This window comes from Lentinus tigrinus (assembly GCF_003813185.1).
Source record: "Lentinus tigrinus ALCF2SS1-7 unplaced genomic scaffold L226scaffold_11, whole genome shotgun sequence".
In the NCBI taxonomy this organism is placed as follows: Eukaryota; Fungi; Basidiomycota; class Agaricomycetes; order Polyporales; family Polyporaceae; genus Lentinus; species Lentinus tigrinus.
The window spans coordinates 662,367-678,521 of NW_027137920.1; the positions used below are offsets into that span (position 1 = coordinate 662,367).

A 16,155-nucleotide genomic window follows, 5' to 3' on the forward strand; every position below is an offset into this window, starting at 1 on the left:
GCCACCTGGATCGCCCGCGCCCCGCAGCTCTGCCACAAACCGTCGACAGCGATGCCCAGTTTAACCTCCTGCCGCCGGACGCTGCTCCTCGTCGCGATCGCTGCGAGTCTTGCTGTGGGAACAACCATTGTTGCGGAGACTGAGAAAGCTCCTCTAGTAGTGTCGGTGCGTGTGCATTCCCGAGCCGACTGAATGGTCGCACGCGTGACAGTGCGAACTCAGCTCAAATACGCCCGTACTGACTATATGCGCTCCTTCATCCCTCTGGACTACCCCGACGATGCTCGTAGGACGCGGACGTGCAAGGATGCGCACCCATACAGCAACTGAGCGCGCTGAAGGAGGAGTTGGAGGCCGCACAGTCGCCCATCATGCGGACAGTGTTCTCATGGCTCTTCCCCTTCGGTCCTGGCTGGAACTCTGGTGCGTTATGCCCTTGCTGAGCCTGCTTCAGACGAACGTGCATACCCCCTCATGCTCATTCATGCATGCATGCATGCCTACCCTCATCACCCGTCGCCCTTCCGTCTGCATTGTTTTGGGCTCCATGTCCCGTCTCGCCATGACTGACGCGCTTGTATCCGGCAGTTCTTGGAACGTTCTACATCTCCTCGTCCGTATTGCGCACATCTCTTCTGCGTGTTCCCCCGGGCTGACGCGGTCGCCATCTCGATGCGCCGGGCATCAACTCGTGCAGCGTCCCGAACTTCATCCTCGCGTTCATCCCGGCGCAAATCAACCCTAACACGCTCAACACCATGACGGCCTTCGCAGTGAGTCCGTCTCGCCTCCCGACATTGTCCCGGGGTGCATCTGAGCTCTTCGCAAACGCGCAGACGGGCGGCCTTCTATCAGATGTGTTCCTTCACCTCGTACCACACTCGTTCATGGGCGAGCACCAGGACGGGGGCGTGCATTTCGTGATGGTCGAGGAGAAGCGCAATATTCTGATCGGGTGCGCTGGCTGCTTCCTCCTCTCTATGACTCCCTTCGCTTGCTGATCGTACGGTGCGACTGGCAGCCTGGGCATCTTTATCGGCTTCGCGTCATTTTTCATCATGGAGAAGACGCTCCGGGTGCTCAGCAGCGAAGATGAGCAGGGGCACTCCCATAGCCACTCGCACAGCAACGGTTCGGCCGAACACTCCAATGGACACTCAACTGCCGTCTCGGCACCCTTCGCAGACGGCCTGAAGTCCCGTGGTGCAGACAAGACGGAGAAGCACGAGAGTAACGGCAACGGAGTCGCAGAGGACGCCCCCAAGCAGACGTCAAAGCTGTCAGCGTACCTAAACCTTTTCGGGGACTTTGTACACAATATGTCAGTGCCCGCAGTAACCTACGCCGTTGCGCGTCCGGATCTTGCTCTGTACTGACACGCATCTTTGCGCCTCGTAGAACTGATGGACTCGCGTACGTGCCTCTTGAAAACTCAGCCCTCGCACGTTCGTGTTGCTTCGTGTCCGAACTCTGACCGTCCTGCAGCATGGCGGCGTCTTTCTACTCTTCGCCTCTGATCGGCGCAACGACGACCCTCGCCTGCTTTGCTCACGAGATCCCGCATGAGATTGCCGACTATTCGATCCTCATCCGGAGCGGCTTCACAAAAAAGCAAGCAATGCAGTCGCAATTCCTGACTGCGATCGGGGCCTTTGTACGTGACTCTGTCGTGCATCGAGTGCGCCGCGAGGCTGCTGCTCCTGGTGCTACGTTCCTGGCGTGGTGATGGGGACGCTGACTTCTATTATGACCGGTTATGTCATGGACAGGTGGGGTAAGCACGGTGAACTCTCGCGCTATCGCCGCCATGAGCTGACGGGCCTGCGCTTACAGCACGTTTATGGGAATCGGGATTCGTAACCTTTCTGCAGCGGCAGAGGCGGAGAGTGAGGTCACGAACTTTGCTGCAGCGCTTCGGCAGACTGCAGCTGGTATTCTTGGTACGACTGTGCAACTAGCAGACCTCGTGAGTTATTCCTGGCGGCGGCCGGTGTGGGGTGTGATGGGCACCACCTTGCTGACATGGCATAACCCTAGGTCATCCCGTTCGTGGCGGGCGGTTTCATGTATATTGGGGCTGTCGCTGTGTTGCCCACGTACGTTCATGCCAACGTACGTTCGATTGGGTCGAGTCAGGTACTGATATGGGATGATGGCAGATTGCTCGAAGAAAGCAAAAGCGGCAAGCAGGCGTTGCGTGAGGTGATTGAGAACCGTCTGATAGCGTCTTCTCGTGTTTCGTACTCACGTTTCGCTACGCGTGTGCTAGTTTGCGGCTATGTTCTTTGGCGTAGCGTGTATGTTCTTGGTCGCGTAAGTGCTGCTAGTCCTTGGAGATGAGTGTCGTGGTCTCACACCTTTCTTGCTCGCAGGTGGAATGAGTAGACGCGGTCATGGCGGTCACGGGTCGGACAGGGCCAGGGAATCGTGCGAGCGCGGTGGTGCGCCGGGTAGCCATGCGCGACGGCGTTTTGTGGCTATTGGTCCCAATTGGGAGGTGTATAGAGTGGGCGGGTGTAGAGGGAGAGAGGGAGTACTAAGATAGCATAAGTTAATTGGATATACCATACTGAAGGGATCAGCGTGGCTTTTGGGAGAGACGTCAATCTTGACATCGAGATCGGGGAAGGTGAGAAGGCCGGGGGAAGCCTAGAGGAAGGAAGCGCAGGAGAACGCCTACGTGCCAACTCTACTGCACGCCTCGGCATTCCCGCTGGATGCGCCCGCCGGACAGACGGTATTCGATGGTTATGCGGCTGTGGATGCGAGGCCGAGGAGAAAGAGACGGGATGGGAGCTGATGGGGGGGTGTCTGAGTGTTCCGGGGAGGACGGCGTGGAGAGCTCCGGCGAACGTGCGTGAAGTCATTGGGTGAAAATCTCAGCCACAGTCTCTGAGTCTCCTGCCAGGCTCTCTCTGTCTCTGTCTCTCCTCTCCTCTGCCTCAGCCCTGCCCCGCCGCCGCACAAGACGCCGAGCCGACGGTTGGCAGTCATAAGCTCGGGCCGTGCCACTCTGCCCCTGTTCCCCTGTCGTCCGCCCACCCTGCGCCGTCGCCGGTCGTGTGCCCGTCCTCGCCCCGATTCCGTCGCCTCCGCTTGGCCTCTCTGCACGTCCATCGGCCGGAGTGCTTCGGACCCTCGCCGCGCTCTTACTGAACACGTATAAGTAAGCCCACGAACCTTCTCGACACGCCACCTCCCTCGCCGTGCCGCTTCTGCCATTCCATTCCGTGTACCCACTCCCCCTCCGGCCTCTGACTTTTCCACTTTGCACCTCCAGCAGCAGCTCATATTTCTCCTCTTCTTGTGCCGTCCCACCATCGCACACAGCAGCCGACTCGCCTGCCCTCCATCTTTGCATCCGTACTCGCATCCGACCAGCACACTTTTCGCACTGCAGCACCCGCCGCCACCCTCTTCCCCATTACGTGTCATTTACTCGTCCCCAACCGATTGGCGGTAGACGTTAGACTCCGCATCTCATCGAGAAGGCAACCCTTTCGGCACCGGCGCACTCCCTGTCTGGACGCTTGACACGCACCACGCATACCGAGACCAAGCCCGAGCATACACCTAGCCGGCACTGCTCCTGACTTGCTCTCTCACTCCTAATCCGATCCCTAATACCACCTCCATCCCTACCGCCAACCCCCATCTCGCCCCTACTACCACTACCACCATGAGCAATAAAGGCCGCTCAACCCCTCGTGTCGTCTGTTGCGCTATCCCGATCGCCCGCTCGGCAGGCAAAGTCCTCGTCATCACAAGTAGAAAACGGCCAAATAACTGGGTCTGTGAGTACTCTGTCCTCTTCGCCTCATCCCATTCCCCCTTTCCCCCGTACTCCTTGGAAACAGGGCGCTGACCATTCGCCCCCGGTATCATCATTCGTCGTGAACTATCGGTCCTTCAGTGCCCAAAGGAGGTTGGGAGCCTACGGACGGGGTGCTAGAAGCAGCAGCCTCGCGGGAAGCCTTGGAAGAAGGTCTCACCCTTTGTCCATCCGTCTACCGTCCCCATTCCTGACCATTCGCTTTCATCCTCTGCTCCCATCCCCCGCGACGCTGTGTTGCTGCCTGCCCGCACAACCGCGTTTGACAAACGCATGCATCATCTGCATCGTCTCCTTCCCTCTCGCAGCGGGCGTGCGCGGCACAATAACGCGCTTCGTCACAACAATACCTTCGGCCTCGTCAACCTACCACTTCTACGAGCTCGACGTACAGGGCCTTGACGCGGACTGGTTAGAGAGCAAGGAGAGGCGAAGGGAGTGGGTCGACTACGCTGAGGCGTCCAGGAGGCTAGCTTGGAAAGCTGAGCTCTTGCAGGGTTTGGCCCTATCCACTCTCGCACCGCCCAAGCGGTGATCGCAGGTCAGTGCAAGTCTGCCGTCACTCCAGAAAAGTGACTGAAACCGCCCTCTGCAGACGATCCACGGCGCGGCAACACCCAAGGTCGACCGCTTCAACCGCTCACACCTGAAAAGTACGCATGACGTCGGCCGATCCTATGTGCGCAAGCAACGATGCAGTACTATGCACGCGCCGCCGTCCCATGCCCCTTGCTCCTTTGCCACGACTATCTGCCACGTATCCTACAGACACTCACCCGCTTTCTGCTATCGACCGACACTCGTGATTCCGCACGTCACCACCATTGCTCACTGTAGAGTTGCCACCACTACACTATATGTTCCATTGTCCTTGCTCAGTACTCAGTCCTCACTCATCCACTCACCAAGCTTCTTCCCATCTCGCGAACCATATACTGTACCATCCGACGCGTTTAATCCACTCGTATACCTCACTGCCCTCAGTTCTTTGATTCATAGCGCGCGCCGCCCTGCAGCGTCATAATCAGCACCGCATCTTGGGCGCACGCCGTAGACAGTACATATTGGTTCGCGTGGAGAGTTGCATTTGTACACTAGTCCTCCGCGTCGAGCTTCCCCTCGACGTTAGTCCCTGCTCTATAGTATAGACCTGGAGCTCGGCGTTTGCTTGGTTCACCATTCCAGGATCACGACCTCTTCATTCTGCAGCCCCCCAAGGCCGCCACGATCGTGTCCGACTCCTAGTGCCGTCGTCGTGTGCGCATGGGCGTGCCATGCTGCGCAGTGCCAGTAGGCACACACGTCAGTGCGCCCGGGGCGAACGGGCTACTCGGTGAGACGGTCTCGTGACATCTCTTTTCCTTTTCTCCGATATCGAAACCATCTTGCTCATCGTCATCGCTCAGACAGGTGTTTTTTTTGCCAGGGACGCGTTCCTGGATGCGGAGGCAGACTTGGCGACAGTTGAGCAGCTCAATCATCGTCGCCGTGGAGTCTGGACATCACCTCCGACGGCAACGCTAACTTTGGGCGCTTGGAGCATTCCTGGGCTCATGGATCTCCGAATACGACTCAGCTCCTCCCGCTTCCCGCCCTTGCTCTCGTCGAAAGTCGGGTCTTGTGTTTGGAATTGCGACAACGACCTGACAGCGACTCGGAAGTACATACCCCTCGAGCGGACCGCCTAGACATCGGACGCGCGCATTATGCATACACGCCGCTATCTCCTCGGCGGCCACATGGCGAGTGCGGGGGGTGCCTGGCAGTGGCAAATCTCCATCATCTCACACCGTGGCACCCTGCAGCATCATGCATCAGACATCACCCAGCTCAAGTCGTCGCCCCACGTAACACCCATCCATCTGCACGGCCGCCCCCCGTCGCTCGCTCGCTCAAGCAAATCCCTACCGCCGTGTTATCGAGTTATCGAGTTATCTCTGAGTCTCGTACCGCGCGCCCGACGTGCACGTGGGTGGCGCTCTCTCGATACAATGGCAATATACGGGCTGCACTGGTACGCTCGGCCGCTTGCTGCTCCGAGTTTGATGCAGCATGCGACGAGATGGACATGCATGCCGTGAGCGAACGGGCCATATATGCACACAGTATAAGATGGGACGCGATGTGATGCCGCACGTCCGTCTCCTCTGTCGTCGCCCGCCGCTCGTCGCTCGACAAGGACCCCCGCCGCGTCTCGCGCTCGCGTCACAGTCCCGCCTTTTCACCAGGACTCCGAAAAAGGACTCGCCACCGGGAGACAGAGATGAAGCTCCTCGCGATTGTGCACGTCTTGGCTGCGCTCGTCGCGCTCGCGCGCGCGGCGCCCTCGGAGCCTCGCTCGTTCGACTACACGACGCATCTGGGCAACTTGTCACCGTACTTCAAGCCGCCTGTGCCGAGCGGGATCAAGGAGGCGCTTCCGGACGACTGCAAGGTTGACCAGGTCATGCTTGTGCGTTCCTCTTCCTACGTCGGCCCCAGGCTCGCGAGTCGCAATCCCTGCCAGCTGCCAGTCCTGCAGGCCGGGAGTGCTTTGTGTGGCCAGGTCGCTCTCACTCGAGAGGCTTGCATGCCTACAGGGTTTCGTGTGTCTTACCTTGACACTTTGCAGATGCACCGGCACGGTTCGCGGTACCCTCTCGCGTCTGAGCTGGTGTACATCACTGAGCTCGTGGAGAAGCTCAGCAACGCAACGGCCGCGATTAAGAAGGCGAGGCTCCCGGACAACCTCGCGTTCCTGAAGGACGGCTATGCGTCCACCCTCGGCCATGACGACCTCACCGCTCCCGGCCGCATGGAGCTCTTCCAGCACGGTGTCGAGTGCGTACAGTCATCAGTAACAGTCTCTCATCGTGAAGGAGAGAGAGTGTGGGAGCGGAATTGCTTACTTGACTTGGTGCGCGCGTGTGCGCATGGCAGCTTCCGCCTCAAGTACCCGCATCTCCAGGTTGACTCGATCCTCGCGGGTCTGCAAGACCGTGTCGTGGAGTCCGCGCAGTGGTTCGCACTCGGCTACTTTGGCAGGAGCTGGGCGAGCTTGAACACGACCATGTTTTCGACCATCGCCGAGGACGCTGTGACCCAGTCATGGATTACGCCCATGGACACCTGCAAGGACTGGCAGTACGCCTACGGGAACAACGTGCGTTTCATATTCTTGTTCATAGTGGCGAATATGCCACGAGTGTTAACCGCGTTTCTTGCAGGCGACAATCGAGTGGGGCAGCATCTACCTGCCACCGATCGCGAAGCGCCTGAACAAACTGCTTCCTGGTGTCAATCTGACAACGGATAACGTACACGGCGCACTGTACGCGTGTGCGTACGACCTCGCCGCCCTCGGCACTTCGCCCTGGTGCGGTGCGTTCACGAGCAGCGAGCTGCTCGACTTTGAGTACGAGCTCGACCTCCTCATGGACGGTGCCTTCGGATACAACCTCCCGGGCGACATGGGCCCGGTGCTTGGCAGTCTCTTCGTGAAAAAGCTTGCTGAGCGGTGAGTGTCCCGTTGCTGCTACTGTGGCCTGTGGCTCGAAATCTCATCATCCTATGTAATCGCCCCTCTAGCTTCACGAACTCTACAAAAGACGCGAAACCCGTCTACCTCGAGTTCGGGCACGACACGACGATTGACATGGCGCTCACGGCGCTCGGGCTCGCGAAAGACAAGCCAGCGCTCTCTGCGAAGGGCCCGGCGAGGAGCAGCCGCAAGTTCCGCACGTCGCTGCAGGTGCCGTTCGCGGCGCAGATGCTCTGGGAGAAGTTCTCGTGCACGGCGTCGTTCGAAGGGCCGCAGATCCGGCTCGTGCTCAACGACGCGCCGTTCCCGCTCGCGACGTGCAGGCACATGGACAGGAAGTATGGGTCGTGTGCGTTGGACGACTTTGTGGTGTCGCATGCGGATAGTATTGCGTATTCGTGGGGGGATGCGCGGTGGAATGCGACGTGTGGGGGTGTCTGAGTGGTGAGGTTTGTCACTCCCGCGTGCGGTGGGAAGGCTTTTGTTCAAGTAGTGTATGTGCTACGTAGTTGCGTAATACCCGTATATGTTGCAATACTTCAATGATCCCGGCCCGAGGTCTGGAAGGTGATATGGAGTTCCAGACAGGGGGTGTTCTCAGGTGGTTACGAGCACTCATACTGTAGTAGCAGGATTGATGTGGTCCCAGACAGCCACCATCAACGACGTCATAAGCGGTGAGCCCAACCTAAGTACAGTGCTTACTTATTGAGACTCTTCCCACGACTTCATTCACATGGACCCATTCTCGCTGCGCGACCGTAGCGTTGGGGCACTAACCTTGACTTCTCCCACTTTGTCGGTGGTTCTTGCACCATCATGTCATCCGAAACGGCAAGCAGTGAGCAGAAGTTTGTCAAGCAGGACTTGAAGATACCCTCGAAGATCCCCGGCTGGAATTTGGATGGATGGAAGTATTTGCCCAAGAATGTGGGCAGCAGCCAGTCCAAGGGCCTCCCAGTCATTGTCATGTATGCATGATGACTACTGTTGGTACTCGAGAAGTCCAATCTGCTCACGCGAGTTTCATTTTCCAGGGCGCATGGTGTCTCCGCGAACAAGCTGATGGGACTGGCACAGTACGCCGAGGAGTTCGCCTCCCTTGGCTACGGCGTCGTCGTGTTCGACTATCGTCGCTGGGGCACATCTGGTAAGGCTTACTGCCCATACCGTATGTATCGTACTCAACACTCACGCTCGCCTGTCTTTCTGCACAGACGGAAAGCCAAGACATGTCGTCTATGTCTCCGAACAGCTTGAGGACTACCGGACTGTCATCAAGTTCGTCAGGCAGCAACCCGAGTTCGATCCACAGCGCGTTGTGCTGTGGGGAACCAGTTTTGCCGGTTCGTTTCTAGACTGTTACGTTCTCGTGCGCAAGATTGTTCCTGACATTCGTGCCGGCCAGGTGGTCATGTCGTGACGCTGGCAAGCGAGGTAGGAACGACATCGCTTCCCAGACCTCCGTCGACTGATGAGCCTCCTACAGAAAGAACTCAACCTCACGGCAGTGATTTCCCAATGCCCGTATCTCGGGCAGGTGCCAGTCCCTCCTATGAGCTGGGGTTTTGCCAAGACAGTCCTGAAAGGCGTGGCAGATGTACTCAAACAGGCTGCGGGCCTTGGTCCGGTATATATGCCGGCGGCTGCGCAACCAGGCGGAGTCGGCCTCATGACGGCACCGGGCTCCTATGAAGGCCTTTTCGGGATCGTCAAGCAGGAGGGGTGGGTCTGCTAGTACTTCACGAACGTCGCACTGACTCGTTTCGTCGTATGCATAGAGCGTACCCGAATGAGGTCCGTCGTTCACGTCGTATTTTACGCTCCCCTCCGCTCACATCGCCCGTCCGTCCGTAGGTCAACGCGTCAAGTCTCTTCGAGTTCCCATTCTACAACCCGAACGCAACAGGCGCCAAGGTCGCTTGTCCGGTGAAAGTGATTGCGCCAAAGGAAGACAACCTGTGCCCATACAACCGAGTGGAAGAGCTCGCACGTCTGTCCTCCCAGGTGGAAGTGCACACAGTAGCTGGCGGTAAGCTCCATCCTTTTTAAATGCCATGTTCCTCTCACCTCGCTCCGGCCGCGTCGTTCCTTACAGGTCACTTTGAGGTGTACCCCGGAATGCCGCATCATCCAGAGTCGTTGGCGGTGATGAAGGAGTTCCTGTTGCAGCGCGTCCCCCCTAGTTAGGGCGGTCTCTGTTGCTAAATCATGTTAGGGGCGGGGAACGGACAATGATGTATTGTGTTTGATCTCCGAGCAAGCACAAACGCGGTTCATCGCATATATATATATTGGCTTAAGCCTCAGGTCTTGAACTTGAGCCTCGTTTTGGCAATTCCCGGCATTGTGCCCCCCCGTCAGACCACTTTCGCGTTCACTTCCTTCGACTCCCGGGAACAAGACGAGGCTTCGATTGAAATCATAGAAAACGCGCAGAGTAATCTTGAGCTAGGGAATATCGGGTGACTCGTAACGAGGTGACTCGGTTTAACCACGCAGCATGGCGTGCCAGCCAGTGGCTGACTGCGCCACAGTCACCGCAGTATGTACAGACAACTTCGCAGGCACGAAGGCACATTTCACCTGCCGGGTTAGATTGTCAGACAACATCGTTCGAGTCACAGGGCTCCGGTCCTAACGACCGTTCAACGTTCAACTCACACTGGACCAATTTAATGAGTCCCTTGCGGTGTCATCGCTACCCCGTCCTCGTTCTCAACCGCAGTCGGGGGAATTTCAGCAAGGCCGCTGGAAGAGGCGTGCGCCGCAGCTGCTATGCGTATAGAAGCGTCCTGCGAGCGTTCGCTAAAGCCCGTCCAGAACTACGTAGACATGGCGCGCTGATGAGGAAGTTGGTAGCTGGAACGTCTTAGCTTGTGCCAGACACGAGTCAACGTCACGTCTGAATCGCTGTATTGCCAAAGACCCAGTCGTCGATCGAGGTTGCCCAAGGTTATGAGAAAGTTTGACAAGATGCTCTCGTGAGGAGAAGGCTGTACGCTACGATCCGGAAAGTTTCGGAAGGACTGAGCTTTGAAAGAGTGCATCGAGAGAGAGCTGGAGAGATCATGCAACATTCGAGCCCGAGGCGAGGTTCGAACTCAGCCACAAGGCACTGGATCGGCGCTTACTCCCGCCGTGCTCGTTTGCAACATAACCTCCGACAATCTGATGCTGCTGTTCCTCCCTGCTATCCTTTCGTTTTTGGATGCAGCTCGTATGAAATGCCTCGTTCAGGCTACTGCGCAAGGTTGGCTTGGTTGACTGCGCCACAGTGCGACATGTCCCCACGTATCACGACAGCCGTTGCAAATCCGAGGAGCCTAGCCGCTGCGCGCCCCTCCTAGCACGCAGCTGCGAGGACCTACAAGAACCACCTCGGTGAGATAGCATTTCCCCAGTGTCCACGTCCACTCTGATCTCCCATCGCCGGCACAGACACACTCGGACGATTCGAGTTTTAAACGCTTATCCATTCACCTGTTCACCTCGAGATGAGCGTCATAACCGATCCTATTGTATCCGCCGCGCCCAATGCGCCGACAGACGACTCAGATCTGTATGCTGGTCGTAACGAGACGCTCGCCCTTCCCGACGGGCGTACCTTGACCTACGCCCACTCCGGCCCTCCGGATAGCGACCTCGTCGTGCTCTGGTGCCATGGGCTCTTCTGCGTCGGGGATGCCAGGAAGCCCAGCAAACTCTCTCAGGATCGACATGTCCGCTACATCGCCCCCGATCTCCCAGGCTGGGGCGGGACGTCTCCCATGCCCGCCGGGTCTACCTTCCCCGAGACGTTCATCTCCGACCTCCGCGCCCTCTTTGCGCACCTCTATCCCACGTACGATCCTGCGACGTCCAAGATGCACATCTACGCCTCGGGCGGGTCGTTCGGCACCTGCCCTGCGCAGATCGTCTTTGGGGCGCCGTACGACAAGTTCCCGTACGGGCAGTCGATCGTCGCGGTGCTCCTCGGGGCGCCGCTGTCGCCGTTCCATGAGGACGTGCACTACAGCAAGTCGCTGACCTGGCGCGACTGGCTGGGGATCGGCCCGCCGACGCAGATCCTGCCGTTCAACATGTTGGCACATTTGACGAAGGCGGTGTTCAAGCCGAAGGTGAAAGACGTGCCAACGGCGGAGAAGTTCCTCCGCTCGATGTTCTTCAAGGACATGTCGGAGGAGGAGAAGGCGCGGTTCGCGGAGTGGCGCGCGCGCAATGGGGTCGAGGAGGGCGAGTTTGAGCACAATATGGCCGAGGGGATGGTGAAGAGTGTGGCCAAGTCATGGGCGGGTTTCCTGGGCACGGCGGATGCGATGCATGCGGACTGGGGGTTCAGGATCAAGGACCTGGACGAGCACCATGCGAAGAAGAAGGTGGTCATCATCGTCGGGAAGGGCGACACGAGCATGTACAACATGTCACGATATCTGGTCGAGCACTACAAGAACGCGCAGGTCGTCGAGGTGGAGGGTGGGCATTTGGCGGGGGCGTGGAGTTTGGACAGGATTATGGAGGACCTGTTCGCAGAGGTCGAAGATGGACGGGTTCCGGCTTGATGAACAGATGGACTGTTTAGTTTATGCTGGTCTTGGATTGTACCTACATAACTTATACCATTTCTTAGGCTGGCTCGAGGCTGTGTGCACACGAGTGTAGGGGGACGCCGGGAAATGCCGAGCGCGCAAAGGTGGGGATGCGGGGAAAATATCACAAGCCTTGGTCGTGGGGGAGAGAGACTCTTACGGAAAACGCTTGCCATGACACTCTTCACCCACTCTGAGTCGGCCTACCTCACCTCCTTCCTCTCCACCGTCGACCTCGACTCCTCCATCAGCCCAGATGGCTCCGTCGACCCCAGCCTCGCCGACCGTGTCCCCCAGCTTCAGGGCAGAGAGGCCCTCGCAAAGGCCACCAAGGACCTCATGGCGCTCGACGTCCCCGTCTCCTCCGCCTCCAGCAGCAGCGCACACCACCAGCTCCCAGCACACGTAGCAGGCCACTCGCTGCCCCAACACACAGGAAGCACACCCAGCTACTGGCCAAGCATACCGCCAGCCGAGGCAGGGACGTCGCTCGCCTCCGCTACGCTCAAATTCGGGACATCGGGAGTCCGCTCGTCCTCTCCCGCAAATTACCTTGCACGCGGCCTCAGCAGCTCCATCTCCCCTTCCGATTCCTCGCGATCGGTCCCACAACTCGACCGTCCCGGTTCCAGCTCCAGCAGCATCTTCGCAACGCAGCTGCCCTCGCAACCACATGTCCAGATCCCCCCGCTTCGCGGATTCGACCTCCCAGGCTCTTCTTCCGGCTTCACGCTCCCTCCCATATCGACTGCTGGCTTTCCGAATGGAGCGGGTCAACAGGGGAGCCCAACGCGGCCGTCTGCGCTACCGTCGCCCGCATCGGCGCCCTCCGTCCTTGCGAGGAGCAGCACACCTACCTCCACCTCAGTGAAGCGGCCCCTACCCAACTCATCCCAGTCCGCAACAGAGCCCAGCTCAGCAAAACGTCTCCGCCCGTCTCCATCCGGCACCTCCTATGCACCCGCTGACGCTGACTCAACACGGCCCCGCCGAGCCGCGAGCAAAAGTACTACAGCTGCACCTCGCTCGGTATCAGCCAGCTCGGCCACGGTACCCATCCCGCAGTCACAGACAAACGGCGCCGGCAGTGCAAAGGGCGCTCTGCTCTCTCCCTCGCAGAAACGCGCCAACCACATCCAGTCCGAGCAGAAACGGCGGGCGAATATTCGACGGGGGTACGAGGCGCTGTGCGAGACCGTGCCCGCTCTGCGTGAGGCTATCAGAGCAGAGGAGGAACGTGAGCGTGCAAAGGAGCTCGAGGAGGAAGCGAGCGCGGCCGGGAAGAAGGCGAGAGGAGGCGCGGACAAAGGGAAGAAGAAGAAGAAGGGGGATGGAGAGAAGCCGGATGGGCGAGCGGGCCCGAGGAGCGAGAATGTCGTCTTGCAAAAGAGTGAGTGCTTCGCTGCCTCGCCGTACTGTGTGTTTGCACATATATGTATAACGTCGCTTGCCGTGTCCTGCGGCAGCTTCGTTGTGCATAGTAGCTTCATGTCCCGTATCCGTTGAAATGTTGACATGGTTGCTGACGTGCATCTCCTTTCCAGCCATCGACTACATTCAGGGCCTTCTGGAAGAACGAACTGCCCTCCAGCAACGACTACAGCTCGCGCGGGGCATGTTGCCGCTCGGACATCCCGCGCTGCCCACCGACCCACGGCACCTGGACACCTCCGGGGTGCCCCTCTGGGAGCGCGAATGGAACGGCGGCATGGACCTGGACGCAACCGGTGCTGGCGGTGCAGCAGAGGACGAAGGGAGCGAAGACGAGGGCTAGTGCGGCGACGCACTGGTTCGCGGCTCCGGCATTTACGACTGACGTGTGTAGGATATGGTGGAGAGGCGATGGCGCACAGCGCACAGGTCTGACTGACTGACACTGGACTATTCATGTTTGGCACAGTGGGGGACGGAAGAAGTTGTAATAATGCGTTTCATGATGAACTTTTATACTACTATACAGTATACCCTGGTATATGAATACAACAGCAGATCGCACAGCTCTGGACAGCGAGACGGAATGCATATAGGATGGGATCGAAGGCCGGGGAAGCGAAACTCGACAGCGTCTTGCAAGACGACACGATGTCAGAAGTCGTCGAAGTCGGCCTCCATGTCGAAGCTGAAGAAGAAATGCTGCAAAAAAGATGCCGTTGAGTTAGCTTGAGTGACTCCCGCGATCGGCCGACGGTGTTGTAGTACGGAACGGACCTTGTACAGGCTCATGACCTTGACGACCCAGGCCTCCAGATGAAAGATCTTTTTGTTTCCGACACGCATCCGTGCCTCCTAGGATGTTCGCAGAAAGGTGGGTCGCGTGAGCATTCGATCTTGGTGGTCGGAAAACCCCAGCTATGACGTACGTATATCGCGGCCCAGTGCATGATGTCCGCCTTGAGCGCCTCATCGACCTGCTCGACGACTCTGTCCGCGATTGTCTGCCAGCGTATATTGAGTCAGCAACGACGATCCCAGGAGACGGAGACGGAGACAGAGCGCACCTTGAGTACTATGGAAGGTGGAATGCAGTGGCTGAGGAGCTCGTATAGTTTCGCGCGGACCTCCATGACGCGCGCTGGGGACTGCTCCTGGATGATCATGTCTGCGACTTTGTAGCAATACGTCTCCCAGTCCGGTTTTGCGATGTGGAGTGCGCTCGCTTGGAGATCGGGGCTGTACAGGTGCGGTGCGTGGTTCTTTCAGTGAACGGAGGTGTCAGAGGTACATAAGACGTAGGAGGACGTACTTCTGCATCTTCAAGGCCTCGAGGACGAGCAAGGCTTTTCGCAGGTTGCCGTTCGCGTCCTGGGCGATGAGCTTGACGGTGTCTTCTGGTATCGAGAAGCCCTCGCGTTTCGCGACGTGGTCCAGCACCGTCTGCATCTGCACTCGCACGCACACACATCCAACGCACCGTCAGCATCGGTCTTTGTCTTTGTCTTTGCCCAAGCCCAAGACGGACGCACCTCTTCCGCGGTGGGCGCCGCAACGCGCATGAGCAGACACCGCGAGCGGATGGGCGCAATGAGCTTGCTCGTGCTGTTCGCGCACAGAATGAGGCGCATGTTCGACATGTACTTCTCCATCGTCCGGCGGAGCGCCGCTTGCGCGTCGCGCGTGAGCGAGTCTGCTTCGTGGATGACCACCACTATTCAGTGGTTTAGTGGGGATGGCAAGGGCATTTGGCGTTGGCGAGCGAGAAAATCGCGTATGGAAGAGAAGGAATGCGCACCCTTGAACCGCTGCTTCGCGCTGAGGTCGACCTGCTGCGTCTGCGCGATCTCCTTCAGGATCTCCTGGATGACCACCCGGTCGTAGTTGCCCACTTCGCTGTTGACGCACGGTGAGGATTCGGCTGCTGTTCATACGCCATGCGACCGCCACGCACCTTGGAGTGATCTCAATGTGGTAGTTGCTCTGCACGATGTTCACGTCGAGCTTCCGCTTCGTCGGCGTGAGGAAGACCCGCTGGTCGATCTTGAGCTATCCACCGCACCGCACCGCGCCCCGCCCTGCATTCAGCACACGCTCTGTCAACAAAGGATAATATAAAACTTTGCGTACCTTCTCTACACCCTTACCAAACAGCTCGAGCAGCGTCCCTGCTATCCGCGTCTTCTTCCCCGCTCCCGAAGGGCCGTAGAAAAGCATGTGCGGGAAGTCGCCCGAGGCTGCCTGCAGGGGTTCGTGGCTTCCGTCAGCACATCCACATCCAGTCCCTCTTACATCGCAAGTCTATGAGAAGCTACCGACAAGAGCTTTTAGCCGTGCAGACAGTCCGTCGTGGTAGTGCAGGTCATCGAGCGACCGTGGCCGGTGCTGAATATTACCGCGTCAGAGCATGAACGTAGAATGTTCGTCGTGCTCTAACCTTGTCTACCCAAAGAGACATCTGAAGGGTTGATAGAGAGGCAGCGGAAAGAGGAAGTGTGTGGGAGTAGCACTAGGAGGAGGTACACCCGGCGTAGGCGCCAAGACGCGCTGGCTGGTGGGGCGTCTGCGCGCTGTGTCACACCCCGTGACGCGACGCGTCGATGAGGAGGAAGCACGGTGTTCAAGAGGCCCGATTGACCGTCACCTGCAGAGAGGCTTCTCCATCCCCATGCCGAAATGGCTCCACATGTGGTTGTATCTCCTCGGATGGTATACGGCGGCCTGTCCAACAATATATACGGTACATTGATCGCGCCGTGAATGCAATGGAATAAGGTACTACA

At 58.4% G+C, this 16,155-nt stretch overlaps 7 protein-coding genes across 7 annotated transcripts; 5 read left to right on the forward strand and 2 right to left on the reverse strand.

Moving 5' to 3' along the window:
• Nucleotides 1-51: 51 nt before the first annotated feature.
• On the forward strand, nucleotides 52-2,385 carry L226DRAFT_570916 (ZIP-like iron-zinc transporter; the record flags this gene model as incomplete). The annotated part of the gene is made up of 13 exons (XM_067684491.1): nucleotides 52-165; nucleotides 291-423; nucleotides 589-613; nucleotides 698-773; nucleotides 837-955; nucleotides 1,022-1,321; nucleotides 1,399-1,413; nucleotides 1,486-1,722; nucleotides 1,834-1,966; nucleotides 2,038-2,096; nucleotides 2,160-2,202; nucleotides 2,270-2,313; nucleotides 2,373-2,385. 13 exons carry the CDS (start codon nucleotides 52-54, stop codon nucleotides 2,383-2,385), a joined length of 1,311 nt encoding a protein of 436 aa, XP_067535843.1.
• A 237-nt stretch (nucleotides 2,386-2,622) lies between these two features.
• On the reverse strand, nucleotides 2,623-3,598 carry L226DRAFT_59630 (uncharacterized protein). Its single transcript, XM_067685640.1, has one exon. The coding sequence runs from the start codon at nucleotides 3,433-3,435 to the stop codon at nucleotides 2,749-2,751; it is 687 nt and encodes a 228-aa protein (XP_067535844.1). The 5' UTR covers nucleotides 3,436-3,598; the 3' UTR covers nucleotides 2,623-2,748.
• On the forward strand, nucleotides 3,558-4,358 carry L226DRAFT_59593 (uncharacterized protein). The gene is made up of 3 exons (XM_067685637.1): nucleotides 3,558-3,794; nucleotides 3,914-3,985; nucleotides 4,041-4,358. Exons 1-3 carry the CDS (start codon nucleotides 3,680-3,682, stop codon nucleotides 4,232-4,234), a joined length of 381 nt encoding a protein of 126 aa, XP_067535845.1. The 5' UTR covers nucleotides 3,558-3,679; the 3' UTR covers nucleotides 4,235-4,358.
• Nucleotides 4,359-6,095: 1,737 nt separating this feature from the next.
• On the forward strand, nucleotides 6,096-7,793 carry L226DRAFT_545611 (phosphoglycerate mutase-like protein; the record flags this gene model as incomplete). Its single annotated transcript, XM_067682357.1, has 5 exons — nucleotides 6,096-6,284; nucleotides 6,444-6,652; nucleotides 6,752-6,974; nucleotides 7,039-7,328; nucleotides 7,400-7,793. The coding sequence occupies 5 exons, from the start codon at nucleotides 6,096-6,098 to the stop codon at nucleotides 7,791-7,793; spliced, it is 1,305 nt and encodes a 434-aa protein (XP_067535846.1).
• Nucleotides 7,794-8,087: 294 nt separating this feature from the next.
• L226DRAFT_612901 (alpha/beta-hydrolase) lies at nucleotides 8,088-9,665 on the forward strand. Its single transcript, XM_067686442.1, has 8 exons — nucleotides 8,088-8,323; nucleotides 8,390-8,502; nucleotides 8,570-8,698; nucleotides 8,761-8,789; nucleotides 8,842-9,077; nucleotides 9,134-9,149; nucleotides 9,210-9,384; nucleotides 9,451-9,665. The coding sequence occupies exons 1-8, from the start codon at nucleotides 8,172-8,174 to the stop codon at nucleotides 9,540-9,542; spliced, it is 942 nt and encodes a 313-aa protein (XP_067535847.1). The 5' UTR covers nucleotides 8,088-8,171; the 3' UTR covers nucleotides 9,543-9,665.
• Nucleotides 9,666-10,642: 977 nt separating this feature from the next.
• L226DRAFT_560344 (alpha/beta-hydrolase) lies at nucleotides 10,643-13,966 on the forward strand. Its single transcript, XM_067683355.1, has 4 exons — nucleotides 10,643-11,902; nucleotides 11,983-12,045; nucleotides 12,140-13,331; nucleotides 13,486-13,966. The coding sequence occupies exons 1-4, from the start codon at nucleotides 10,850-10,852 to the stop codon at nucleotides 13,713-13,715; spliced, it is 2,538 nt and encodes an 845-aa protein (XP_067535848.1). The 5' UTR covers nucleotides 10,643-10,849; the 3' UTR covers nucleotides 13,716-13,966.
• L226DRAFT_552855 (P-loop containing nucleoside triphosphate hydrolase protein) lies at nucleotides 13,847-15,877 on the reverse strand. The gene is made up of 11 exons (XM_067682890.1): nucleotides 15,810-15,877; nucleotides 15,692-15,757; nucleotides 15,503-15,613; nucleotides 15,327-15,421; nucleotides 15,171-15,268; nucleotides 14,905-15,086; nucleotides 14,685-14,821; nucleotides 14,440-14,611; nucleotides 14,302-14,376; nucleotides 14,150-14,227; nucleotides 13,847-14,074 (listed from the first exon to the last, which is right to left on the reverse strand). Exons 1-11 carry the CDS (start codon nucleotides 15,828-15,830, stop codon nucleotides 14,027-14,029), a joined length of 1,083 nt encoding a protein of 360 aa, XP_067535849.1. The 5' UTR covers nucleotides 15,831-15,877; the 3' UTR covers nucleotides 13,847-14,026.
• Nucleotides 15,878-16,155: the final 278 nt, after the last annotated feature.